At 34.2% G+C, this 27920-nt stretch overlaps 1 protein-coding gene and 2 long non-coding RNA genes across 4 annotated transcripts in view; 1 reads left to right on the top strand and 2 right to left on the bottom strand.

Annotated features, from left to right (window-relative positions):
* Positions 1-27920, top strand: part of LOC146993172 (uncharacterized) — an 880419-nt gene that overhangs the window by 314369 nt on the left and 538130 nt on the right. The gene's annotated exons all lie outside the window — the stretch shown is intronic.
* Positions 1-27920, bottom strand: part of LOC146993178 (uncharacterized) — an 880479-nt gene that overhangs the window by 789569 nt on the left and 62990 nt on the right. The window lies entirely within an intron of this gene.
* On the bottom strand, positions 542-9708 carry LOC146993179 (THAP domain-containing protein 5-like). The gene is made up of 6 exons (XM_085807952.1): positions 9504-9708; positions 3922-4003; positions 2965-3141; positions 2200-2262; positions 1862-1927; positions 542-1363 (listed from the first exon to the last, which is right to left on the bottom strand). The coding sequence occupies exons 1-3, from the start codon at positions 9620-9622 to the stop codon at positions 2986-2988; spliced, it is 357 nt and encodes a 118-aa protein (XP_085664078.1). The 5' UTR covers positions 9623-9708; the 3' UTR covers positions 542-1363; positions 1862-1927; positions 2200-2262; positions 2965-2985.

Genomic DNA, 27920 nt, shown 5'->3' with positions numbered 1-27920 from the left:
TCTATATGAATAATCATCAAAGAAGGGGGGGAACACAACAAACAAACAAAAAAGATCTGAAAGGTTTCAGATTTTAAATTACACCCAAAGGGGCCTTTTTTTAACATTTTGTGTTTTGCCTTTATTTATTAAATATCAAGTTTTTCACACTTAAACTATAAAATTCAGTTCAACAGCAATATTGCAAGATAATTTTAAAATGAACATATCTTCAGAATTCCCGATTCATTGTCTCACACGCTGGAGATAAAAGTGTCTTTTCTGTACAACATTGCCATTGCTCGCTTTGAAATACTCAAGTTTGTTAATCATAAATTCGTTAAAGTTTTACAACATATAAAATATATATTAAAACAAATTCCGAATTTCAAATTCGGTCTTCCAGATGTCCATATTCACAGTAGAATTAAGTCATTCAAAATTTGATGGCTCTAGGTACCGTTGTTTTATCAGAATGCAAAAAACATACATGCATTTATGAGTCTTCACTATATAATTTCTTTGAATATAGTACAGGGTGATAATATTTGGTGGCAACAATTTGAAAAGTGATGCAGCCGTTTATAGTGTTTCAATACAAAACGAAAACAATAGTCCTTCAGGGACAAAGCCCCTTTGGATTAAATGTCAAACTTAAACAGATAATAAATCCACAAAATAAAAATGCAAGTTCCAGGTCTCTTTTCCTATACTGTGGTGGGTTTTTAAATTTGACTCTATTGTTTTCAGCATTTTCTAGATTATTTTTGTTTTATTTTCTAATATTTAAAATTTATTTCACTTAAAAATAGATTTTTAAAATTTATTTCCAGCTTTTCAAGGGATCGATTATCTCCATAATCATGAGCAATTTAATAACACAAATTATCAACTTATATCACAGCCTTCACAAATGCTGATGAAATTAATTAAAATTAATTACAATTTGGTTGCAAGATGAATCTAAAGGTTGTTTTTGCAAACAAAACTGAAATTTACATAGAGAATTTGCAACTATTGATGAAATTAATAACATTCCTTTTACCAAAAAATTACTTTATAGAACATTTTAAATGCATATAAGGAAGTAATTTAATTATACATTAGTTATCAACTTACATCAGAGCCTTCACAAATAGATGGTATTTCATTGCAAAATGAGGCTAAAGGCTGTTCTTGCAAACAAACCTGAAATGTACACAAAGAATTTGTAAATGCTGATGAAATTAATTACATTCCTTTTACCCCCCCCAAAAAAAGTTAATAGAAACGTTTTGTATAAGCAAGCAATTTAATAATACACTAATTATCTTACATGAGATCCTTCACAAATAGATGGCATTTTATCACAAGATGAAGTCGAAGCTTGTTCTTGCAAACAAACCTGAAATATATATATAAGAAATTTAGAAATACAGATAATATAAACTACATTCATTTTAAGAAATAATTATTTTACATAACATTTTATAATTCATAAATAGATAATAAATTGTTAACACTCAAAATTCAAAAATAATTCCATAGCACAACAGCCAGATATAGTACAGCTGTTTAGCAACCATAAGACAAACAATTTCATATTTCAGAAATCGTATAAAAATTCATTAATATATGTAAAACATATGACATTTAATAGCTGCTCAAATGAAAACATAGAATAGATTCTTTACTAGCAGCTGTTATTTAATCAGAAGGTAATGCTAAATGTTGTTGCAAACACACCTGAGATGTACTGTAATGTACACATTTGCAACCACTGGTGAAATGAAATAAAGTGCATGATTATGAAGATGGAAACATTTAAAAAAACATAGTACAGTTTATGAATAGATGTTAAGAAACTATTAAAATTTTTTAGAAGTGCAAAATGGCAATTTACATCAGATACTTCGGCAGCAAAATTTATTTCTCCAAAATATGAAGCTGAAGGTTGTGGCAAATGAACCTAAAAGAAATTATAATATATGAAATATGTGGAAGTGAAAGAAATTATAAACTCTGATCGGATAAAAATAAATACAAATAATCATTACCATTTTCAAAGTAACTCAACTTATAAAAAAGCATAAATACATTGGACTGTTCATAGCATTCATACTTCTTAAACATAAGTAAATATTACGTTAATATATTTTTTAATTTTGGAAACAGTGTTAATACTTTTTAGAAAAAGTTTATAATACTAAATATTTAATAACTGTACAAATGAAGACTTACAACAGATGGTTCAGCAACAGAAATCGCTTCAGTTGATAAAGGTAAACCGTGCAGCAAGCCACCCTGAAGATGCAAAAATTATGAAACACATATAAGTAAGGATACCTGAAAATGCTGATAAATAAAATATACTTAATGTAATTTTAATAATAAATAATATAAATAATCCTAATAAGTTTTGTAAATCTTTAAACAAAAAATAACAACATTCAGACAAGACATATAAGACATTAAAATATACATTTAAATCAATATATTATAACTATATTATTGTATTACTCAAGATTAAAATTATTAATTTCAATATTATTTCTTCTACTTACTCCATACATATTTCTCTCTATTTATCTGGAATTTAAAATTAAGCAAAAAAGCAACTTTATTTTAATACAAATTTTGATTTAAACTCTTTTGACTTTGAAGGCAATCAGATACCGGTTTCTTTCTTTTAGGAGCAAATTTGAAGAAACCAGACCCATGTATGACCGTCCTCGAAAAACTACAAAAACTTTATCCAAAAACTACATCAAACTGAGGTTTTATGCTTAATTTTCAATATATGATTATAATAACAAAGTACATACTTAATTATATATATAACAACAGCAAAATTTTAATTTTTTAATCTAATCTTAGGGACTGTAATTACAGCTTTATCACATAATGCCTTAATTTCAATATTTTGATTCTTTCATAAAGCAATTTAGTCTTTGTAATAAAAACATATTTTTTTTATGAAAAACCATAAAAATAAAAAACACATACATTACAAAAATTGGATGTAACTTAACGGTGCTTTGGTAAACCAATGCCTTTTAGACGCTGTGGGGTCAACAGTTGTGGGGGATTAGGCACATTGAAAAGAGTTGGCACAGCATTGGGCTTGAGTTTTTTACGCCCATCTTGCCTAGAGCATTCAAATTGATTTTCTTCAAAATGTACCTGCATATTTAACAAAAGCATGCATGAAATTTAACATTAAAATCAAAAGCACTAGTATTAAATTACAGTTACATATATTATAATAATTTAAGAATGTAATTTTCTGATAAATTAAAATTTTTTTATGAAAATAGAACAAAATTTTTAAAAAGTAATCATGTTTGTAAAACTACTTAAAACATATTTCCTGCTCACACACTAAAAATAAATTTAAAGTACCTATAGTTAAAAATACAACATTAAGATTTGCTACTACAATAAAGGATAATAATGGGATCAAAACGATTCATCGAATATTTAAATTAATATTTAACTTCTTAAAAATGTCTAAAAATACAGAATATATTTATCTTACTATAAAGAAAAAACAAAATCATTTATTATTTGGATCATACCATCCAGTTTTTAACATTGGCGCCAACTATCCGATTTGGCGACAATACATCAGAATCAAAACATAGAATGCTACTTTAAATCACCAATTGTACAGTAAAATTAAAGAAAGAAAAAGGCACATCACATTTCTAACTGAGCACAAAGTTTACATGAAATGTATGATATAAATTTTACAAACGGTATAAACTTTTCACGATAACAAAAGAAACAACATGAAACAACGATATTTTACTGCACAAACACATACACATTCCGCAGTTGATTTTGTACTTATAAAATCAGTTGATCGTCAATAAGTGACAGTTAAATGAAAATAAATATTTTAAAGTACCAAGAAGAGTAATTTTTCTAACATTCTATGGAAAAATACGAAGCTGAACTTACCTCACAAAGATACGCTCCTGGGCGCGGGATCCATTGATCTCGACGAGAATTAACTATCCATTTTCTTCGTCTTTCTTCATTTCTAGGGAAACGAAACATCCTAAAGTTATTTTTAGACTGATTCGAACAATTTGGTGCAGCACAACCACCCATTTTTCTGAAAATTAGGTCGGAATCGATCCACAAATATGTCAAGAAATCAGTGCTAATCCAATAGCGAATACCAACAAGTTAGCTTCAAAATGGATGATGATTCAGCTCCCCTTTATAGTAGCCTTAGCCTAACCTTAGTATATTAAAGAACCTTGCAGTTACGTTACAAGATATTTAAAAAGATTAACCGTAATACAAACCGTAAACTGAAAATCGTTAATAGCAATGAAAGGACTGGATATTATGTTCCCATAGATCTCCTAACTCCATATTCCCTCTGGCTTGCAGTATGCCATTTCCTGTTTGTAATGAAAAACAGCCTGTTAACGAATTTCCGCGAAATGCGTTCATCGTAATTGACTGTTCATTAGCTATTTTGGTGATACATACATGTCTTCTGCATTTAAAACAGAACCAGATCATATTTGCAGATCACAGCAAATAATGAGTCTTTCATGGCAAAGTTATCAATTTGTTGAAAAATAACTTAGTGAAATTCATATCTTTCTTTAAATATGCTTTAAGAATATAAAATTAGAAAATATTCCTGTTTTTAACAGTGCAGTTTCTTGGGAAATTGTCAAAACACAAGAGAAACAAAAAGGCACTTTTACTACTTGTACCTTCATTACATAATTTCAAAATGCTTTCCAAAGTATGAGTGAAAATAAATTCTCATCACATAAATGAAATAAACAATGTTTTCATTGAAATATAAAACTATTGCAACTGTTTGACTAGGTAAAAAATAAATTTTGTATAAGAATAAATTATATTCTGCTCTGACTTACTTATGCATGCATAAATAAGTGTGTGCTTATGTGTGCATGTGTCATAAAATAAAAACTAACATATCCACTATTTTTATTAACAATCATGCTAACCTCAGAAACAGTAAGGGCAGAATTTAACTTTTTTGCATGTAACTCTAACAAGCATACTATGATTCATTACTTTCCAACTGATGTTCTGTGACTGAATTCTGGTAGTTTGATTTAAGTCCTAATCTAAAAAAAGACAGCTAATTGCATGGGTGTTTTCACGGTGCTTCAATATGTTACAGGAATGCAAAGCCAAAAATCCCTTATAAGGTTCTCCTCAAAGGCACACCTTCTCTTACGCAGATTTTTTTGCATGCTTTGACATAATTAAAACACACCAAACCAAACGGATACATGCCACCAGCAATTTTAAACTCAAAATATTCCTTAACTAACCCTCAAACCCTAACCTGATTTCGGTTATTGTTATTGGAGAGCTATGCTGAGTGATCAATGAATAAGAAAAAAATTTCATTGAAAAATCATGTAGGAATAGTTTTGTATAAATTATCATGTGTGATATTGCATATATTTATTATATGATTACTTAATTTTTTTGTTATTAATTATTTTTATTTTTTTCTTATTACGTGCTCTGCCCTTAGGCACTCCACGGAAAGGGAGGGATGCCCTGTAGAGGTCTTTTTAAGGGAAACTGGCTCGTATCCATGTTACACATGGGGAAATCACGGAAACGCGCATGCAGCCAGCCCGTTCGCCAGGACTTGAACCCGGGATCGAAGTACCAGTGTTCAGCAGCTTTTACTGCTCGGCCGCTGGTGGGCTCATTAATTATTATTAATAATATATTTAGGCACAGTATTTCTTTTAAATTCATCTTCTGATTTTAAATCTATTTTGAATTTTCAAATCATAATTTTATCAAATAAGTTACTGAAAATGTAGTCACAATCTCACTCTATCAAATCCGAAAGTTGAGTTCAAGGATGGACAAACTATAGCCAGTGAACAACTACCTGTTTAAAGCTTCTATATATATCTATATAGATATTCTATTCAGCAAATTATCAAAATATATTTAGGATTTTACTATGCAATACATAATGTATATTGTAAATATATATTCATTTTTGTTTTGGCTATACAATGTATACTGTATTTGTATAAATAAAACGTAAAGGAATATCACGTGATTTGCGCATAACATGAGTTCACATAGATATCTGTTATCTCACTTCATCGACATGTATACTGTGCTCATCGACTTTGTTACATCATGAACACAGATAAGTATAACAAGATTTAGATCTCCCACTGAAAATTCCCCAGAAAGCGAGAATTACTGATAATGTAACGAAATGAAGAAAGGTAATCTTTTTTTTTTTTGAATGTGGAAATTTTAACTATTTTCAAGTGGTCTGTTTAAATTTCCATTGAACATTAAACCTGTGCTTGATGTAACCATGAGGCTTGGGAATAGTATTCAATCTTGTTGATGTACCCACAGGGAATTACGAGATTTACTTAAGCCCTTAAAATCTGAATACTTGCATGTGCTGTATTACACAAAACAAAAGTAAGATGGCTTAGTGCAAGATGTGTTTTCGAGAAAGTTTGGCAACCGATTAACGAAATTGTGCCATTCTTCAATGAGAAACATTGTTCTGTAAAGTGTGAAATTTTAAAATATATAGCATCAATTAATTTAGAAAGCAATCACAAAAAATCAGAGTCATATTTGCAAATTTTCACAGGACTAGTAAGTGATTAGTCACAGGATTTAATTTATATTGATACAGCATGGTTTTCAACTTAGCATTTTTCACATTTCTTTGTCATATGAACAATTTAAATGTCAAAATGCAATAGTTATGAAGATAACCTGAAAAAGAAACCTGCATTTTGAGTCTGATTTTGAGTTTAAACACAGATTTCAATGCAATTCAAATGTAACTAGAAATTTTCAGCATGCCTTGCAATATAAACTATGAAGCCGTGAGACCACATTTGCAACTTGAAGTAATTTAGTTACAGTCTAACAATCACTTGAAGCAGTTGTTTCTCAGTGTTCCAAAATTACAGTTGTTCAAATCATTATATAACTACATATACATGGGAATAACAAAAAGTAGTAAAATTTATCACAGATTTGCACACGTTGGGTGACTCTTTTCTTTTGACGATATTCTTAGCATATGCTAAGAACATGATGCTGTTACAAAATGCTGGTTATCAAAATTAATCTCCAAAATAGATAACTTATTTATTTTGATAATTTCAAAATATTTTTCTATTCAACTACATAGAGATAATCAAATGAAGAAAATTCCCAAAGCCTGTGGAAACTATCCAACATTACAAAAAAAATCATAAAACAACAGTCTCCTATTCAACTTATATAAACAAAGTAATTGTTCAACTTTACACAATCCTAAACAAGTCTTTTAACTGAAGACTAACTTTATATCACTGGTCGGTGCAAAGTTTTGTAAATGCGTATATTACAAATATTTTCAATAACACATTAAAAACACTTAAAAATAAATAGCAATGTCTCCGTAAAATAATGAAACAAACATGAATGCCTAAGTGAAGACTAGATGTCATGCCATAGTCATTTGAAATACATTGTATTGACACACATTTCACTTTGGAAAGAAGAAAGTCCATCTCAAAAAAGATGTTTGGAAACTTATAAGAAATGATCAGCAAATTTACCTTAAAATGGACGTAAATCAATGCTGTATACATTACTGCATTTTAGAATATCCAAAATGAGAATGAAAAAAGCAATATTTTCATTGATTTTTAGGAAATAGCATATGCTGTTGACAAATTCATATGTAAACTAGGATAATTCTAGTTCCAGGATATCGCTGAAATTATTTCTCCTTAAAACAAATGTGAGAAAAAACCAGCACTTGCAGCATTCTAGACCTTTCATCAGGCCTGATGAAATTAAACGCAGTAACATCATTTTCTTTTGAATGATGCATTCAGGTGTATGAGAAAGGCAGATGAAACACTTCTCAGAATTTTGTATCATAAATGCTTTACTTATATTATTCCAAGCAGTAATAGCTTTAGGGGCCATGACAGTGTGATGGCCCAAGATACTGAGTACTGAAGATTCAAACTAGGGTCAAACTACCAGTATCCAGCAACTGTATTGCTGAACTGCTTGTGAACTTGAACAAAAGTATGAATATCTTGTTAGTGAAACCCATAACGTAAGAAAAACGGCACACTAGATAAAATGTTCAAGATTAATGGTCGATTTTGTTATGAATCCCATGGTTCTGACATGTTTTAAATATACTCCTTCCACACGGATAGAAGCTGAATGATCATTGTTCTGCTTACTACAGATATAACCTTTCAATGTATAATCTGTAGGAAAGTTTAGGTTATTCGAATATGGCAAAGCATACCAGCTGTTGACCTGAAGAAGGATGCCTTTATGAACATTCTAAGGGAAACTGGCTTGTATTTGCATTACATATGAGGAAAACTAGAAAAATCAACCATGCAGCCAGCCCTTTAACCATGATATGAACACAGATCAAACTACCAGTATTCAATGGTCTTAAGCACTAGTAGGAAAAATCTAACAAAATGCTTGCAATATCATGCAGTCAGAAATTCACTAAATGTTGCACAGCAGGATTACTTTTTCAAGTGTCGAGGATGAGAATACTTAATTTTGTTTTGTTTATATAAGTATTTGGTCATGGTATTATTCATTACATATATTCTCTGTTGCTCATACAGATACTAATATTTTAGTACATTTAAAAGTGTCTTTTTTCATTAAGTGCTTTGCTTGTCAATATTCCCAAAATTGTGTTTCATATGTTAAGTGCTACTGTACATATAATAGATTAATGGATTCATTACAGAATAATACATTTCAAATATCCATTTTATGCAAGCAATTTTTCAAAGTTATTTTTTGAATTTACTTGCTGATAGCTTAAAATATTTTATTTTGAAACAACTGCCTTTTTCACAATAAACTGGACATTGCCAAGAATCTTCAATAATATTCAAATCCTTTAGAGTAGCATTGTAAATAAAACTATAAGAACATTATACATTTTGTTATCTTTCAAAAGTCAAACTTTGATTAATTACTCAAAGCAGTGGTTTACTAACTTTGATGACCAATAAAAAATCTTAAAAAAAAATTTTTTTTTAAATCTCATCTCAGAGAACCAATAATACTTTTTTTAATTCATTATTACTTGACTGCAGTCGATAGAAAAGCAAATGATTTTCCTAATACTACGAAGTACAGTAAGCGAATGGTGTTTTTAATGTATGGGTACAACATGAACAATGAAAGAAAAACAAATTATACAGTTATTACGGATAACAGAATAAATGGGATAATGATCTTCAAGAAGAGTAAATAATTTCGGCGATGGTATAAAGATGGCACCGAAAGACAATAAGCCGGTAATTTTAAATGACAAATAAACAAAATAAACTTTACTGTTATTTTTGAAGCAGGTGTTATACATTAAACTACCTTAATTCACACACACACAATTAGTGACATTTTGGAAAGTTATGTCACATAACTTAAAAGAAGTATTTCAATCAGAATTTTTACGTAAGAAACGTTTCTAATTTTATGTTCTTTACCTAGGTACTCTCATGCATGAGAGGTGACAGCTTAGCCCAACGTACGAGGGTTTATCCTGAAATATTACCAGGTCACTTTCAACGAAATGACAGCAATATTTCACAGAGGAAAAGAACATGCCTAGCTGACTGGATTCCACCCCGACTTAAATACAGCAAGCCGAAACATATCTAGTGCCGTTTTTCCAAGATGGAGTCGTCCGCTTTTTCCCAAAATGGCGTCCCAATTCAAAGAGTGGGAGACTAGCGTCTACATTCCAAAACGGCAGCCTATGAGAGAGGCGATTCTATTATTTTCATCGGGGAGTAGGGAAGTTAGAATGGTTTTCTGAGGAACGCCAACAGCAGTGCGCGATGTTTGCTTACATTAGGAAGTTCAGAAAATTGCAAAGGTGGATTGCCTTAGTTTTTGCGGTTACTTTCAGGGAAATATTAGGCAGTTTTTATTGGTTTGCTGATAGAAGGCGAATAGATAATTTACCTTTATAAATCCGCGTTTATCTATTTAAACTTCAGAAGATTTATGATGAAGTGAATATATTCAACACAACAGAACGCAAGCTTAAGACTTGTAAATCTTTTAAAAAACAACACATCGATAATTAAAAATATTATTTATAGTTCATCATTAAAAACTTTTTATAAATGCATAGTTATCATATAATTAACAATTCATCCATGCATTATCTCATTATTTATTATAATTAGAAGAGATGATATTTTTTACAGTAATGTTTAAAAATTTGCTGTTGTCTTTTAATAGATTTACAAGTCTTACGATTGTGTTCTGTTGTGTTAAATATATTCTCTTCATCTTAAATCTTCTGAAGTTTAAATAGATAAACGCGGATTATAAAGGTAAATTGCCTATTTACCCTCTATCAGCAAACCGAAAAAACTGCCTAATATTTCCCTGTAAGTAATCGTAGAAACTAAGGCAATCCACCTTAGCAATTTTTTGAACTTCCAAATGTAAGCAAACATATAGTCCACTGCCATTGCATTCCTCAGAAAACCATTCTAACTCCTCTACTCCCCGATGAAAATAATAGAATCGCCTCTCTCATAGGCTGCCGTTTTGGGATGTAGACGCTAGTAGAGAGGGAGAGGGGTAGGAGTTGAACTGCGGTGCTTAACCACCAGGGTGCCTGGGCGCCATAGCCCTACCCCTCATCGAATAACATGGTAAAAGTTTCGAATTATGAGAAATATAACTGAATGTGCTAAATAATTAAAACATACTTTTTCCTTAAGTACCTAATTACTAATCCATACATAATTAACTATTTTTAACAACTATTTCACAGAAGAATACATATGGAGATTCTTTGGGCGTGGTGAGCGGTCATATCAAAGAATGTCTATGCAAAAACAATACATATTCTTTGGTCATATCAAGGAGGTTAGAATAGAAGAAGGGAAGGTTCTACTAAAACGGTGAGGCTTGGCGGCCATGTTCCTGTTATCGCTGTGACTTGTGCAAGGAAGTCTGTAATTGGAATATTTTTTTTTTCTTTTCTTTTTGAAGCATGTCATCTTGTGTTGTATTTGGATGCACAAAAAGATTTTTGAAAAAGATTCCTGGGATTACTTTTCACGCGTAAGTATTGATTTTCTTTTTTTTTTATGTAATTTGATAACTATGGTAAAAAAATATCACAATTACATGTTGTTTTTTTTTCCCAGATGTAAAAAAGGAACTTAATAATAATCAAAATATGTTAAATACATTTTAATGTTTCTGTTTATAGCTGGAATCTTTGTTCCTTAACACACAATGATGTATGCTAGGATTTAAACTGTATAATTTGAACGTTTTAGGTAATTCGTTTGATAATTTTCATGAAAAATTAGACACCAATTGTTACTATTTTTATGGTTTTTAAAGGTATTAAATAAAGTAATGCTTTTCTTTATGTATTAATTATTATTCAATTTAAAATTTTTGAACTGTTAAGAATATAATTTGTGCATTTGATCAAGATAAACTAACTTTTCTGTTGTTAAAATGTTTTTGCATAAATTTAAAAATTTGTGGGCAGTATAGCAATAAAAGTAAGTAAAATATTTACACAAATGAACATGTGTAAAGATGTATCCAAAAGTATAGGTATATTTCTCTAATTTAGCTTAATTCAAGGCAATTTCTTTCAGATTCTTAAATATGAAACGCGTATAAACTGAAATCACATAATTCACATGAATCTGTTTTATTTTATTAATATTTATATTCTTGTTGTTATAAGATTGTTAGTTGTGAAAAGAGTTTAAAACTTTCATTTTAAAAAAATGCAACCTGTGACTATTTTTTTAGATAATTATCTGCTATTAATTTCAGGTTAAATATATTTTAAATGATTCTTTAAAATTTTACAATTCTGTGAATAAATCAGAAATATCACTTCTTAAAGGGAAAACTGGAAAGTACACCTACAGGTTGCTAATAAAACCTAAACAAATTCTATTTTTAAAGGCTTTAATGTTATGCACATGCATTTAGATTTCGAACTATTTCTTAATGATTTTCTGTACGTAGTAAATTACGGGTATTATCATCTTTATAAGATATCATATATAAAATATGTAAAATTTCATTATAAATTTTACATATATTTAGTGGAAAATACATGCACGGAACAGCTTAAAAACACGTACTTTTCACTGACGTAATGCAATGTTTTGAAGTTACAAACATGGACGCCGCTTGTTCAGTGGAGTTTCATTTCCCGATAGTGGAGGAAACTGCGAACCCTCCTCCTTATATTCTAACCTCCTTGGGTCATATCCGTTCTCCAAGGTGATGTCGTCCGCTTTTCTCAAAATGGCGTCCCAATTCAAAGAGAGATAGTGACCATTTTTCAGTCTTTTCCAAGATGGGGAATGAAGAAAACCTAGGATGGAATAATACGAGAGAGAGAGAGAGAAAAAACGCCATCTTGTCATTTTCTGATAGGGTACCGGTAATCGAATACTTTTGTGACCGCCTGTACAGGAAATTGAGGAACACGTGTTAAGAAGAAACGTTCGTTGACAAAACGTCAGATGCGCCGAGAATCTCAAATCCTTCCAGTGCCCTCAAACAGGTAAAGAATTTCCTGCGAAATGTGTCCTCTGTGGAGGAGGACATGCATCTTGTAGTAAGGAATGCCCCAAAAGACCAGGAAATATAGATATTGAAAAAATTAATGAAGAAACACCAAACAATTCCCCAAATATGCAAAATCACCAGACTCACTCTACTCTCAGCCAATCAGGTAATCAAGGATCAAGGAAGTTAATTTACGGAGTGCGCTAGGCTAGGCCTTTAACTCCGCATCATCAGAGATAGAATAATTACATCAAAAGAGGGGTTCATCTAATAAGGGAAAATTTTGAAGCCTAATTATAAAAATAAAAGCTTTTCAGATAATGCCTTCCGCATGAGAAAAAAGGAAAACTCTTAGAAAGTCTTTAAATTAAATTTTGTGTTTAAAAAGGGCCAGGAATAAATTTTGAAAGAGGAGTCAACATTCAAAATGTTTTGAAAAGAATAAAAAGGTGCAATACATTTCCTTGATTCTTGATATCAACAGCAAAATAAAATCCTTAGGACAATCCGGAGAGTTGGGCAAAAAGGGCTGGGGGCGAAACCCGTTGGGCGGGTTCTGGTAACAGTTCAGTGTGATACACTGAAGCAGGAGAAGAAAATTATTGGTCGCTATTTAGTGCGACGTTAAAAGGTCCCCTTAGGGGGTCGAAAGCAACCCGTTTAGCGGGTGGAAAAGAAGCTTTTATGAAGATATTGAGAAATTAAGTGCAGTCGCGTGCGGCTGCGGAGATAAGTTGTCCCTTGTTAAAGAAACGTTAGAAGACTCTTCTTAAAGAGTTAAAGAACAGGGTTCCCCCGGTCAATGCCCTTACGCATTGTTAACGCGGGGGCGGTTGGGGTTTAGGAACTAGAGGAAAGCATCCACTTGGGCGTCTGTGTTCCAATACCGACGCCGTTTAAAAGGTAGTTGAGCATAATCAGCTTGTAAGATTGCTCTGAGTCGCTTTTTAGAAGAGGCAACCGCAGGATCATATAACGGCAGGGTATGTAATACTGGATTTCCAACAAGATGGATGTTTTTGAAAAATCTTTCCGAAAGTCGCTGTATAAAGCGATTAATGGGCATAATTTTGAGGTCGTTATGAATGTCACCGTTCCTTATGAACCATGGAGCGTTTAATATCTGCCGTAAAAATTTTGATTGAAAAATTTGGACGTGTTTACGGTTAGTCAGAGCAGCTGAGCCCCAGATGGGACTCGCGTAAGTGAGAATAGGCCTTATGATAGATTTATAACGCAAGATCTTGTTATCAAGTGACAGGTCGCTATTTTTAGCGAAAAAGGGGCGCAGGTTGGCTTTGACAGCTTCCGCATTCGCAATAATTTTTTGAATGTGAAGTTGCCAAGTTAATTTTGAGTCTAGTAAAACACCAAGGTATTTGTAAGTAGTAACCCAGGGAATAGGTTCACCGAAGAAAATTAGATTATCTAAACGAGGGATGTTTCTTCGGATGAATAAAGTGGCATCAAATTTAGCGACATTAATTTTGATTTTATACAGTCCGAGCCAGAGTTCTAAGGCTGAAAGGTAACTCTGTAATGTAGAGATTACCGTGGTGATGTTGTTATGTTGAGTTAGGATGGCCGTATCGTCTGCATATAAAGCTAAATCGATACTAGGTGCCTTAGGCACGGCGTTGATATAGATATTGAAGAGCAGAGGTGAGACAAGACTGCCCTGAGGACATCCAGCATGAATCGGGCGGGGAGTGGAGAGTTCATGGTTAACTCGTACGCGGAAGCTTCGTCCGGCTAAGTACGAGCTAATAATTTTAATGATGTGAGCCGGAAACCCAAGTCGCATGAGCTTGTAAATAAGTCCGTCATGCCAAACCCTGTCAAAGGCTTTAGCTATGTCACGTATTAAGAAGAAACGTTCGTTGACAAAACGTCAGATGCGCCGAGAATCTCAAATCCTTCCAGCGCCATCAAACAGGTAAAGAATTTCTGCGAAATGTATCCTCTGCGGAGGAGGACATGCATCTTGTAGTAAGGAATGCCCCAAAACACGAGAAAATATAGATATTGAAAAAATTAATGAAGATACACCAAAAAATTCCCCAAATATGCAAAATCAACAGACTCACTCTACTCTCAGCCAATCACGTAATTTGGGCACTGCCCCGTACAACCAATCATATGGGGCGATTACCAAGAGCAATCCAAACACGGTTAACTACAGGAAATTCCTCAAGAAATCTATGAATAAGAAATCTATAATAACTATAAAGAAGACCAATCCTCCAAAAATAAACGAAAATCAGTAAACAGAGACATAGAAAAACAATCCTTTGAAGAATTCACCGAGTTCATTACTGAAATTTACCAAATTTACCAGCAATACAAGCAGGCTTCTAACCCCGACTCCAGGCTCAAGATTGCAATGGCGCGCACTAAAGATATTCATCCAGAACGAGCATGAATAATTACCGCAGTGGCTAACTGCACCGAAGGTGCTAATAGCTAACAGGCTATTCACAACACCTACTTTCGCGCATGCGCACAAGCAGCCCAGGTACCAGCATTTTACCGCAGTGGCTAATCGCACCCAAGGTCCGTAGAAAGAACAGGTTAGCTCACTTGGGGTAAACAAACGAAAATGCGTTCTCGCTGCCTATTGGCTGTGACGTCATTGAAGTTTTCTCTCCTCAGATCAACATAGATTTTTCCATTGATTTAAGCTGAATGTAAGCTTGTGCGCGACTGTGGAAACTCATTCGTTTCTTGTTTTTTTTTTCCTCTCAAATATAATTAAATTTATGTAGCATAATGGTTGGTATGCACTGCGCGATTGCATTATGCACAATAATGCAGGCAAAATAAAAAATAATCGCCTTTTCTGAGTCAGTGTAGGCCATCTGTGCGCCATCGGCCGTTTGAAGGGGCGGAATGTATGTTTTATGTTTGCGTAATCGGGCGGCTGCGCGCCAAATCGATTTGTCTTCAGTCGTTAGGGTTTCAATGTATGTTTTCCACTCCGCTTGTATTAATAAGCGGGTTTCGGTCCTTATCTCGTTCTGTATCTTGCGAAATTGGGCACGGATATTGGGATCTCGTGACCTTTGCCAAATTCTTCGCAAGTAATTTCGCTGTTTAATTTTGAATTTAGTCTCAGGTGGGAGCCTAGCACCTGGGTGTTTGCGTGGTTTTGAAGCCGCAGCTCTCGCTTCTTTCAGTAAAGATTCCAGACTTTTGATATGCCTGTCAAAGTCCGAATTGCTGGAAATTTTGATGGGAGGGAGTGAAGTTTTTTCCAAAATAAATCTAAAGTCGTCCCAATTTGTTGAGACTTGCTCCTTTAATTTTGAGTATCGATTTTGAATATCTAGGGTTATCAAAACGGGGTAGTGATCAGAGTCCAATTCCTGAATCACTTTTATCTCATGCCGAAAAAATATATTATAAAAGGCAGCCAGATCAAGAACTGCAGGGGACCCTCTAACAGGGTAAAAAGTCGGGAGGGTAGGAGCTATGATCTGTACATGGTTACTCTGGCACTATGAATTTAGACTAATACCATACCTGTTCCTATTAGAACAAAACCATGCGGTATGGCATGAATTTAGATCACCAGCAATTATTAGGTGATTTGAAATATTCAAAAGTTTATCAAAATCACTGACAGGAAAAGCTGGCCTTCCACGTGCTCTAGACAGTGGAGGTAGATAAGCTGAGACTATTGTCAGCGGGGAGGAATTTTGAAGGAAAATTTTGATGATTGTCGCTTCCAAAAAATTTAAATCAGGGCACGGTATCATGTGGTGCTTTAACGAACGCTTCACATACATACAAGTGCCACCACAGGGATTTGTACGAATACTGTACTATTTGTACTATTTGTACGAATTGAAATAATTCTTGCATTTAAACTTGTATTCCAAATTAAGATTTAACTTGAAATTAATGTAGATAATTACTGAGAGAATTAGATCTTTGTAGCGTAGTTTACGTGAGATGAGATCACATGGTGTTACGTGATACGAACCGGAGAATCAGGATGTTGAACCATGAAAACATAGTAAATTCTTAATGTATTTTAACAAATTTATTATCTCTATTTATTGGCTTTTTATAAAATTTTAAAAGATATTAAAATGTTTGTGCCTTCAAAATAAAAAATTCTTAGAACTAACGTCTGTTAACATTTTTTATTTGTATATTGTATGTTGTCGTCAACAAAGTCTGCTTGGCGAGATTTGCGCCAGTGAAACTGAAAAGTACCTCAGAAACTAAACATAAAGATTAAGTAAATAAATCTGAAGAATTTTTTTAAAGAATGAGCTGAGAGCATTTAAAATTAAAATGTGTTTTTGAAAAAATATACAACAGTTCCTGACAAGGATTTACAGGCATCCTTAACAGTTTCATATTTAATTGCAAAAAATTTAAAACCTCATACAATTGAAGAATCGCTCATTCTTCCTTCATCAATTAAAATGACATCATTTATGCATGCAGAAAAATATAGTAACTATTTAAAAACAATAGCATTAAAAAAAGATACTGTTTCTCACCAAATTTTTATCATATCGGGCACTATAGAATACAAAATCCAGTCTTTACTATAAAACTTGATGAAACTACCGACAGTACTAAAATGTTTCAATTTATCGTTTATGTGAGATATGTTTTTGAAAACGACACAGTAGAATATTTTTTATGTTGTAATATTTGGGAAGGAAAAGTAACTGGAGAGAAAATATTTGAAATTATTTTCAGACATTTTGAAACAATCTTACCTAGACACACTGTGTCACAGTTTGTACTAATGTAAGCTTTTAAAACTAAGCCAATACTTTGGCAAGGAGAATTGAAGAAAAAAAAAAAAAAAAAACAGAAACATGCTTTTTCACAATTTACTAAAGAAAATAATACAGATTTCTTGTTTAAAACGACATATAAGAAATCTATAATAACGATAAAGAAGACCAATCCTCCAAAAATAAACGAAAATCAGTAAACAGAGACATAGAAAAACAATCCTTTGAAGAATTCACCGGGTTCATTACTGAAATTTACCAAATTTACCAGCAATACAAGCAGGCTTCTAACCCCGACTCCAGGCTCAAGATTGCAATGGCTCGCACTAAAGATATTCATCCAGAACGAGCATGAATAATTACCGCAGTGGCTAATCGCACCGACAGTGCGAATAGCTAGCAGGCTATTCACACCACCTACTTCCGCGCATGCGCACAAGCAGCCCAGATACCAGCATTTTACAGCAGTGCCTAATCGCACCGACGGTGCGAATAGCTAAAAGCCTATTTACACCACCTACGTTCGCGCATACGCACAATCAGCCCAGGTACCAGCATTTTACGCAGATTTCCGTAAGGCAGGTGATAGTGAGAGCCAAGATTGTTAACCCTAACTCAGCAATAGAAAGGGCTGTTATAGTCCACCAGCAAGAGAATAATTTGCAAGTAATAATTATCAGTTACAAAGACGATGTCAATCTATATGCATGATAATGTTTAGGAAATGATTCGTTAAAATAGGGATTTAATGATGGTTCTGATTGCAAGCGAGGACAAGAAATTAGTTAAAAAATCTTTAGTGTATTGACAAAAAGGCTACAGAAATTACTTAAATTCTTTTATTTAACAGAGGAATTTTTATGCAAACTTAGACGCCTTATAGCAAAGGACTGCCAGAATTTATTATTCAATAAGAAAACTTACTAAAAATTATAATATTCTTATATATTCATCATTTTTTCAGTATCCACTCATATTTATAGGTCCAAATGCCATATTTCAAAATCAAAGTTATTTATGAAATAAAACCTTATACAATCTGATAAATCATTTCTGTGTGCAAATTTTTAAATCTAAATCTCTTACATTAATTTTTTTCTGTCTTTTAAACTACATCCCATTATCTATTTCAATTCAGTTTATTAATGTGCTTGAACTAATACTTCTAAGTTCTTTGAAGTACTTTATGTGTCATGAAAATGCCAAATATTTCCATAAAAAAATAAACAGGCATACAGACTTGTTATTAACAAGTATTATGTGATTAATTAGTCATTTAATAGTTGATTTAATTGCTTATTTCATGTCTAAATTTTCTACACAGAAAACCTCTGTGTAATTTTTATTATCTTTCCACGGACGAAGATTTTCAAAGAGGAATGAATTAAAGTCTTGATTGCGCAAAACACATCTTTGAAGCTAAATGTATTCTAAGAAAATCAAAAAAATGTAAACAAGATTTTGTCCCCCCCCCCAAATCAGTCATTTAAACTATTTCAACCGTTCAGGAAAACGATAAACATTGCGAACAATCTACCTCTTTTTATATATACTTTAATAAAAGGAAATGTGTTCCTTCTTTTTATAAGAAAAGGAACCAATTTTGCTTTTTAAACTTTTAGAAAGCAAAATGGTTCTAAAAGTTTAGAGTCTCCAACGCTTAAAAAATGATAAACTACGCCAAGGTAGTAACCCGCCTTAAAAAAAAAGACTCACTACAACTCTTAGGCGGTTCGCGTACATAGAATCCGTTATGGATCTAACAGTTCAATGCACATGCGTGGTCAATGGTGGTGCGAATAGCTTAAGCGGCTAAACGCACCGCTGGTGCGAATAGCATCGGCCGCATTTTACGCCGATTTCCGTAAGGCAGGCGGTAGTGAGAGGGAAGGTTGTTAACCCTAACTCAGCAATAGAAAGGTTTGTTAGTAGTTCACCAGCAAGAGAATAATTTGCAAGTAATAATTATCAGTTACAAAGACGATGTCAATCTATATACATGATAATGTTCAGGAAATGATTCGATAAAATAGGGATTTAATGATGGTTCTGATTGCAAGCGAGGACAAGAAATTAGTTAAAAATCTTTAGTGTATTGACAAAAAGGCTACAGAAATTACTTAAATTCTTTTATTTAACAGAGGAATTTTTATGCAAACTTAGACGCCTTATAGCAAAGGACTGTCAGAATTTATTATTCAGTAAGAAAACTTACTGAAAATGATAATATTCTTATATATTCAGCACTTCTTCAGTATCCACGCAGGTTTAAAGGTTTAAATGCCATATTTCAAAATTAAAGTTATTTATGAAATAAAGCCTTACAAAATCTGATAAATCATTTGTGTGTGCAAATTTTTAAATCTAAATCTCTTACATTAAATTATAACTGTCTTTTAAATTACATCCCATTATTTATTTCAATTTCATTGATTAATGTTTTTGTACTAATATTTCAAAGTTCTTTGAAGTACTTTTTATGTCCTGAAAATGCCAAGGAATTCCATAAAAAAAAATAAGCAGGCGTACAGAATAATTCATTTAATATTTCATATAATCGCTTTTAACTTATTTCATGTCTAAATTTTCTACACAGAAATCCGCTGTCTAATTGTTAGTATCTTTTATCGGACGAAATTTTTCAAAGAGGAATGAATTAAAGGCATGATTGAGCAAAACACATCCTTAAAGCTAAATGTATTCTAAGAAGTATAAAAAATGTCAGCACGATTTCCCCCCCCTTTAAATGAGTCATTTAAACTAGTCAAACCGTTCAGGAAAAGGATAAACATTGCGAACATAAAAATCTGCCTTTTTTATATATACTTTAATAAAAGGAAATGCGTTCCTTCTTTTTATAAGAAAAGGAACCCATTTTCCATTCTAAACTTTTGAAAGTCGCCAACGCTTAAAAAATGATAAACTACGGAAAGGTAGAAACCCGCCTTTTACAACTCAATGCGCATGCGTGCTTAATGTTGGTGCGAATAGCTTAAGCGGCTAATCGCGCCGGTGGTGCGATTAGCATCGGCCAATAATTACGCCCATACGGCTAATCCAAATACCATGCAACATATTAATTTTGCCAAGTTTATATTTTATAATAGTAATGGTATTAAAAATCAAAAAATTGAAATTCAAAACTACATCAACCAGCACAGTCTGGATGTAATTTTATGAAGTGAAACCCACCTCAAATCAAATGACAAATTTAAAATTCCCAACTACAACATCTATAGATCTGACCGTCTTCATAATCGTAGTGGCGGTACAGCTATTCTCATGAAAAAATGTCTGAACAGTACCATCTTTCCTCTTCCCCTTATGAGCTTTGAAGCAAGTGTATCTATTTTGAACAGTGATAATAAAGAATATCTCATCATTGCTGTTTATAAGCCACTCAACAATAGCCTCAACACTCAAGATCTTGACTATATTCTCAAGTTATCCAACTATTATTGCGGGGGACCTAAATTGTAAGGACGCTAACTGGAACTCCAGGCGAAATAATCCAGACGGAATTATTCTTAATAATTACATCATCAACAACCCTGATATCAACATTTATGGTCCAGATGAACCTACGCATCTTCATCAAATCTCAAATACTTCTGATGTATTAGACATCTTAATTACCTTCAATGTTCCTCAAATACCTTTCCTCCAAGTGGATAATGAACTTTCTTCAGATCACCTACCAGTACGCTTCACTTTGTATGGCTTAAAGCATGGTCTTCCGCCTATAAAGTGCCACATTAATTGTGAAAACTTGTAAGGATCTTAAGTTTTACTAACGTTTATTTTATTTTAAATCTTTGCTATCACTTCTTATTTTCTACTTCCGGCCAGAATTATAAGCGTGAAGGTTTTTATGCAAAGTTTGTCTGGCGAACGCCAAGTATTTAAGTGTGGCCTTTTTGCCAAGCAAGAGAGAGAGGAAGCAGTGAGTCAACGCAGGCCACTTACCTTAGAAGTTACGCAGTTGCTGTTTGCCTTCCAGGCCAGAGGTTTTAATCCTCTTGATAAATTAAAAGTATTGTAGTGTTCACAGTCTCTGTGCTACATACGCTTCCTGTTATTATAAGGCCAATCTTCCACGTGTATTATTCTAGAGTTAAATTAGAGTTTAGTTTTATTTTTATACTTTTACGTTAGACCCCGAGTGGCGGGTCATTGTATTCCGAAGTACGGAAGTTATTGTATATAGAGAAAAATAAAGGGTTTTTGTATACCCTTCGTCTGTATCCTGTCTACTTACTATAAATTAGTGAACATAGCTTTAGTAAGCTCTCTGTTTCTAGTCAGGTCCTTGTATGTTCCCGAAGAAGGTAAAGAAGGAATATTGAACCTGATAGTGGCGCCCAACGAAGAAGAATAACCATGGCCGAGTTTCAAGAAGAACCTGTGCTGCCTGCAGAAACGGCTCAGAATCCAGAAATGCCAGCTGCCGCCCTGGAAGGATTCGGTTACATCGTCCAGACATGCGCGCTTCGATGAAACCAGAAGCAACGTTTAATGGAAACTCACCGGTAACCAGTTTTTTGGAAAAATTGGATGACCACTTCATGCTCTACCCCGTGCACGAGTTTCAAAAAGTTACCTTAGCTACCAGCGCTTTGAGGGGCCAAGCGCTTAACTGGTTCAAATGTATAGGCAGAAGTCTCTTGGGTCAAGCAGGAAGTCTCACCTATACTTACGAAAATTTCAAGACTGCCCTACTAAGAGCCTTCCCTGTTGTAAGGGATCGTGCGAAATTAGAAACGGAACTTTTCAGTATATATCAACAAAGAATCGAAAACCTCTCGAGCTTTATTTTAAGAAAAATTCACGTTTTCAAGCTCTTGTATGGAAACCGTCCGGATCCTGAAATAATTCAAGTGATTTTGCCGAGGTTACTGCCCCAAGTGCAAGACTTTATTGAATTAAGAAATCGAACTACACTGGAAAAATTATTTGAGCTAGCAATCCAGTTTGAAAGTAGAAGAACGGCGGACGTCGAAAGAAGACGCCAATATCAACAGCGAAACCAATTTGGTACGCCAAGACTACAGCAAACTCAGGCACATGGCTACGGAGAAAAAGCGAATCAGTGGGCAAGGAAACCCGAGCATTCAAAAACAGCCGGCGAACGTCGACAGTTCAATAGCAACCCAGGAAAAAAGTCTCAAGGCCAGGGGAAAAAGAAGGAAAGCACGGAAAGGAAAAATAATTTAAACTAAAACGGATTTCTGCTGACGAGAGGGTGCGGAAATCCGAAGGCCACGAAAACCCCTCTTCCTACAAGTTAAATACAGTAATGGTGAAAAATTTGACTCTTCCGAAGATTGAAGTCTTGGTGAATAATATCCCAGCCACCGCACTCCTGGATACCGGCGCGCAGTGTTCCTGTGTGGCAGAACATTTTTTTAGGAAGTATTTTCGCAAATACCGCATATATAATGCGGATAATACCACAGTATTAGCGGCGCAAGGAGAAAAATGTAAGTGCGTAGGTAAAGTACCTTTGTATATCCGTATCAAGGACGAACAAATAAAGGTGATGTTTTTTATAGTAAAGAATCTGCAAGGACATTTAATCTTGGGGATAGATTTTCTTTCAGACGCACAAGCTACACTGGATTTTAATGAAGCGTCCCTTAAGCTGACAATGAAACCAGTGCGTGTAGAAAAGGCTGAACCGCCAAGGTTAAATCTTGACCACCTGCCTAATGACGAGCAAGATAGAATCCGACAAGTGGTAAGTGAATTTGCTTCGTTATTTAGTGATATTCCAGGATTTACTCAGGTTACTAACCATAGTATTGACACCGGAGATGCATTGCCAGTTCGTCAAAAACCATACCGGTATGATAAGAATAAGGAAAAAATTATAGAATGGCATATTACCGATATGCTACGTAAAAAGATCATAACGCCCATCTCAAGTAGTTATGCTAGCCCGGTGGTTTTATGTAAGAAAAATAATGATTATCCTTTGGACCATCCAAAAAGGTGGAGATTCGCTATTGATTACCGTAAATTAAATTCCATAACGAAATATCCGGTATATCCGTTACCGATCATAGAAGAAATTTTAAGGAACATAAAATCAACCAAATTTATGACCACTTTAGACTTAACGACTGGTTATTTTCAAATAGAGGTGAGGCCTGAGGACGTGCCTAAGACTGCTTTTATAACCAAGTCTGGCACTTATGCATTTTTGCGTATGCCGTTTGGCCTTTCAGGGGCCCCAGCAACATTTCAGCGATGCATGGATATTGTGTTAAGACCTGTTCTTGGAAAGTCCACATTTATCTATTTAGACGATATCATTATTACTAGTTATAATCTGGACCAACATGTACAGGATTTAAGACAGGTGTTTTCTTTATTAAATGAGGCCGGTCTAAAAGTTAATGTCGAAAAGTGCAAATTTGCAGCCCCTGAATTAAAATATTTAGGTTACAAAATATCTCAAAAAGGGATCGAGACAGATGAATCAAAAATAATCGCTGTACAAAAGTATCCGACTCCAAACACGGCAAAGAAGCTCTCTTCTTTTCTAGGACTTTGTTCATATTATAGGTCCTTTATAAAAGATTTTGCGGCTATCGCGGAGCCATTGTTAAAATTAAAAAGAAAAAAGGCAAGATTCTCGTGGACGGCCGAAGCCAATAGTGCTTTCGAAAAATTAAAACAAGCATTAACGCAAGCCCCTGTGTTGAAATTTCCTGAAAAGGATGAGAATTTAGAAATTTCAGCGGATGCTTCAGATTATGCGGTAGGAGCGGTACTTTCGCAAAATCAGCAGCCCGTGGCAGTTTTTAGCCGAACTTTAAATCAAACACAAAGAAACTATTCCGCGACCGAGAGAGAGGCACTTGCAGTTCTGTTAGCAGTGCAAAAGTTTCGAGTCTATTTTGGAAAGGCGCCGATAACAGTGTACTCTGATCATGCGGCGGTAACTAAATTGTACTCAGGGAAAAATTTATCCCCAAGGTTAATAAGATGGGCACTCAAGCTGCAAGAATATAATCTGGTAATCAAGCATACTCTGGAAAGGAAAATATCGTAGCAGATGCCCTATCAAGGATTAAAATAGACGAACAAGGCGATACCGTAAAGATGGCAATGCTTACAGCGTGTACAATAAATTCCCGAGAAACTGTAATAACCGAACTGGGTAAGGATCCTGAGTTTGGAAGTATTTATGAGTATTTGAAGGATCCTGAAAATTTTAGCCACCAAGATATTGTGGCGATAAGAAATAGGGCGGCCCATTACGAACTAATAGATGGTCTATTATTCTATACAAAAACTACGAATTCCAACAACGAATTTCGACCTGTTATCCCAGCTAGTCTTAGATTAAATATCCTGCAGGAGCCCCATGACAGCCCTTTAGCTTCTCATGCTGGTATTCGAAAAACTATCCAACGCGTACGCGAGGCAGTCTACTTTCCTGAACTGCAAAAGTTAACAAGGGCGTATGTCCAGTCCTGCCCAACATGTCAAGCAGTTAATTATATTAATTTCCGCCCGGCCGGGTTTCTAAATAGTATTAAATCCGAATTTCCAAATGAAATAATTGGCATCGATTTATTGGGCCCTTTCCCAAAAAGTCAGTTAAATAAAAGTCGCTATCTCCTTGTTATGGTTGATCATTTTATTAAATGGACCGAAATTGTTCCCTTAAAACGAGCCTCCGCGAAATTAGTTACCGATTCTATTTTAAATAAATATATTTTAAAATACGGGGCGCCCCTAAAAGTTATATCGGATAATGGTCCTCAATTTGTAAGTAATATATTTGAAGACATGTGCCAAAAACTGGGCATACGTCATTTAAAAATGGTCCCGTATCGGCCGCAATCAAATATAGCGGAACGGGTGAACAGAAATATAATGAAAATTATCCGTAGTTATGTTAAAAATTTTCATAAAAGCTGGGATAACTATGTCAATGAATTTGCTTTCGCCCTTAGGACCGCAAAACATGATACTACGGGAAAAACTCCTGCTGAGTTATTTCTAGGCAGAAAGATTCTAACACCGTTAGATAAATTATTTTATGTGCAACAAAGAGCCCCAGAATTTAAAATGGGTGATATAGAAAAACTAATAAAAGAAGCAAAAAAGAATACGGAAGTAGCACAAAGAAAACAGAAGTTATACTATGATCTGAAACGACGGGGAGTAACTTATAAAGTCGGGGATGAAGTTTTAAAAATTAAGCATTCACTTTCTTCAGCACCAGAAGATAAAACTGCCAAATTTTTTCCACGCTTTGAAGGACCATATGTTATAGAAAAAATAACTCACGCTGTTGTAGTGTTAAAAGCCAGAAATGGTCAAACCTGTTCCGCAAACATTGATCAAATTAAGCCCTACTTCGATCGTAATAAAATGCAAATCTTTTCAGATCTTTTGCAGGATCCGGCACGGCAGACACCGCAGGTACAAGTTCCAGAGGTGGGAAAACGACAAATACAAAGGCAAGCCAATAAGAGGCAGGAGCCAGTGAAAAGAAAATTGCCCCGCGGAAAAATTGAAGGTAACAAGAAAAAGAAGCCGTTCCACCGTCTAGAAAACAGAGTTCACGAACACCCCCAGAATGAAGAAGGGAGAAGGACGACGTATGTGAAGAGGACCAGGAGAAATGACGGCAACTATAACCCGGCTTTAAAACGGAAGATCTACTCATCCGACAGAACTCTCCGCAGCAAAAGACGCCGAACTGCGGAAGGGCCATCAGCGGCGGAGGAAAAAGTACAAGGAAAATTTGAACGGCCAACAACGAGGTCCAAGCAGGATCACGACAGAAGTTTCCCGGTTCCGCCAAGACCAGCTGCCTTCAAACGGCCAGGACCACAAGCAAAAGGAAGGTGTTCAAGGGTGGCCGAACTGGTGAAAAACGGAAGCTTCCAGAGGACTGAAAGCACTGAAGGGCGAGCCCGTACAAGAAGGAGGATAAATCAAGCTACTATCTGCAGTACCTTTAAAGACTGGGCCCAGAAAAGGATGTCCGAATATTACAAAGATAAGTAAAATTTTATGTTACTTTGCAAACTTAAGTTAATCTTTCATTCTTACTGCAAGTGGCAGATTTCAAGAAGTTTTACCTCATGCGAGGTCTACCTTTATCGCCAAAAGGGCGAGAAATGAGTTGTGACCGATTTTCTTATTATGTTTTCAATTACTCGCGCGTAAAACTAAAGTTGATGTATAATAGCGTTGTGTAAAAACTTAAATATTGTAAAAAGTTATTGTATAAATTTTATTTAAAACATTCTATACAAGAGAGAAGTTTCAGTCTGAAAGACTTTTTGAAATGTATTATTTCAATGTAGAAAGAATTGGCACTTGCTTTGAAAAGAATAGAAGTTAACAATGTACTACTAATGTATGTTTTCAAATCTGTAAAAGTAACGGCATGTTGATGTGTTCTGTTATTTTAAATGTTAAGAAATACCGTGATATGGTAAAAGTGAAAGTAATGTTAAAAATTTGTTATTCGTGTGACTGTAAAGACTAAATCATGGCGAATATGTGTTAAAGGTTGAATGATGTAGTTAGGCTCTCTGACGCTACACTTTAGAGTTAGCCACTTTTAGAATAGTACCTCAGGGTTTAGAGTTGAAATTAGGGTGTGTTAAGAGGTCTCGTTATGTTGAATTTTAACATGTTAGTGTTTTGATTGTAGGAGGAAGTGTGGCACACGTAGACAGAAACACATTCGTGTTTGGTGTTCTTTTACAACACATGTCAGAGAGCACGGGGAGAGATAATTAAAATAGTCATGAATGAAATAAGAATGTTAAAGAGCAGTATAATTGTATATGTTACTTGCCATGTCATTGTGTAACATTTCATTAAACTAGTTTTCCTTCCAGATCTCTGGAAGGAACCAGAATGGAATAAAAGCTCCTGTTTAGATGCAGTACAGATGAAAAAAAGATTGTTGTATATCCTGGGAGCTGCTATTGTAACAAATTTCTTTCTTTTAAATTTCTAGTTCCTAGCGAAGTGTGTTTGTAAAAGGTTGGCCTCGCGTTAGATTCTAGAGCTAAAAGTTTTCAACAAGGTCGTTTTAGACCTCAGTTTCAAACTAATTAACTCTGGCGGGAAGTATGTAAGGATCTTAAGTTTTACTAACGTTTATTTTATTTTAAATCTTTACTATCACTTCTTATTTTCTACTTCCGGCCAGAATTATAAGCGTGAAGGTTTTTATGCAAAGTTTGTCTGGCGAACGCCATGTATTTAAGTGTGGCCTTTTTGCCAAGCAAGAGAGAGAGGAAGCAGTGAGTCAACGCAGGCCGCTTACCTTAGAAGTTACGCAGTTGCTGTTTGCCTTCCAGGCCAGAGGTTTTAATCCTCTTGATAAATTAAAAGTATTGTAGTGTTCACAGTCTCTGTGCTACATACGCTTCCTGTTATTATAAGGCCAATCTTCCACGTGTATTATTCTAGAGTTAAATTAGAGTTTAGTTTTATTTTTGTACTTTTACGTTAGACCCCGAGTGGCGGGTCATTGTATTCCGAAGTACGGAAGTTATTGTATATAGAGAAAAATAAAGGGTTTTT

This window comes from Stegodyphus dumicola, chromosome X1 (genome assembly GCF_044657685.1).
Source record: "Stegodyphus dumicola isolate Sdum_Otavi_A_Nest chromosome X1, ASM4465768v1".
NCBI lineage: Eukaryota > Metazoa > Arthropoda > Arachnida > Araneae > Eresidae > Stegodyphus > Stegodyphus dumicola.
This window is presented reverse-complemented; position numbering and strand designations above follow the sequence as displayed.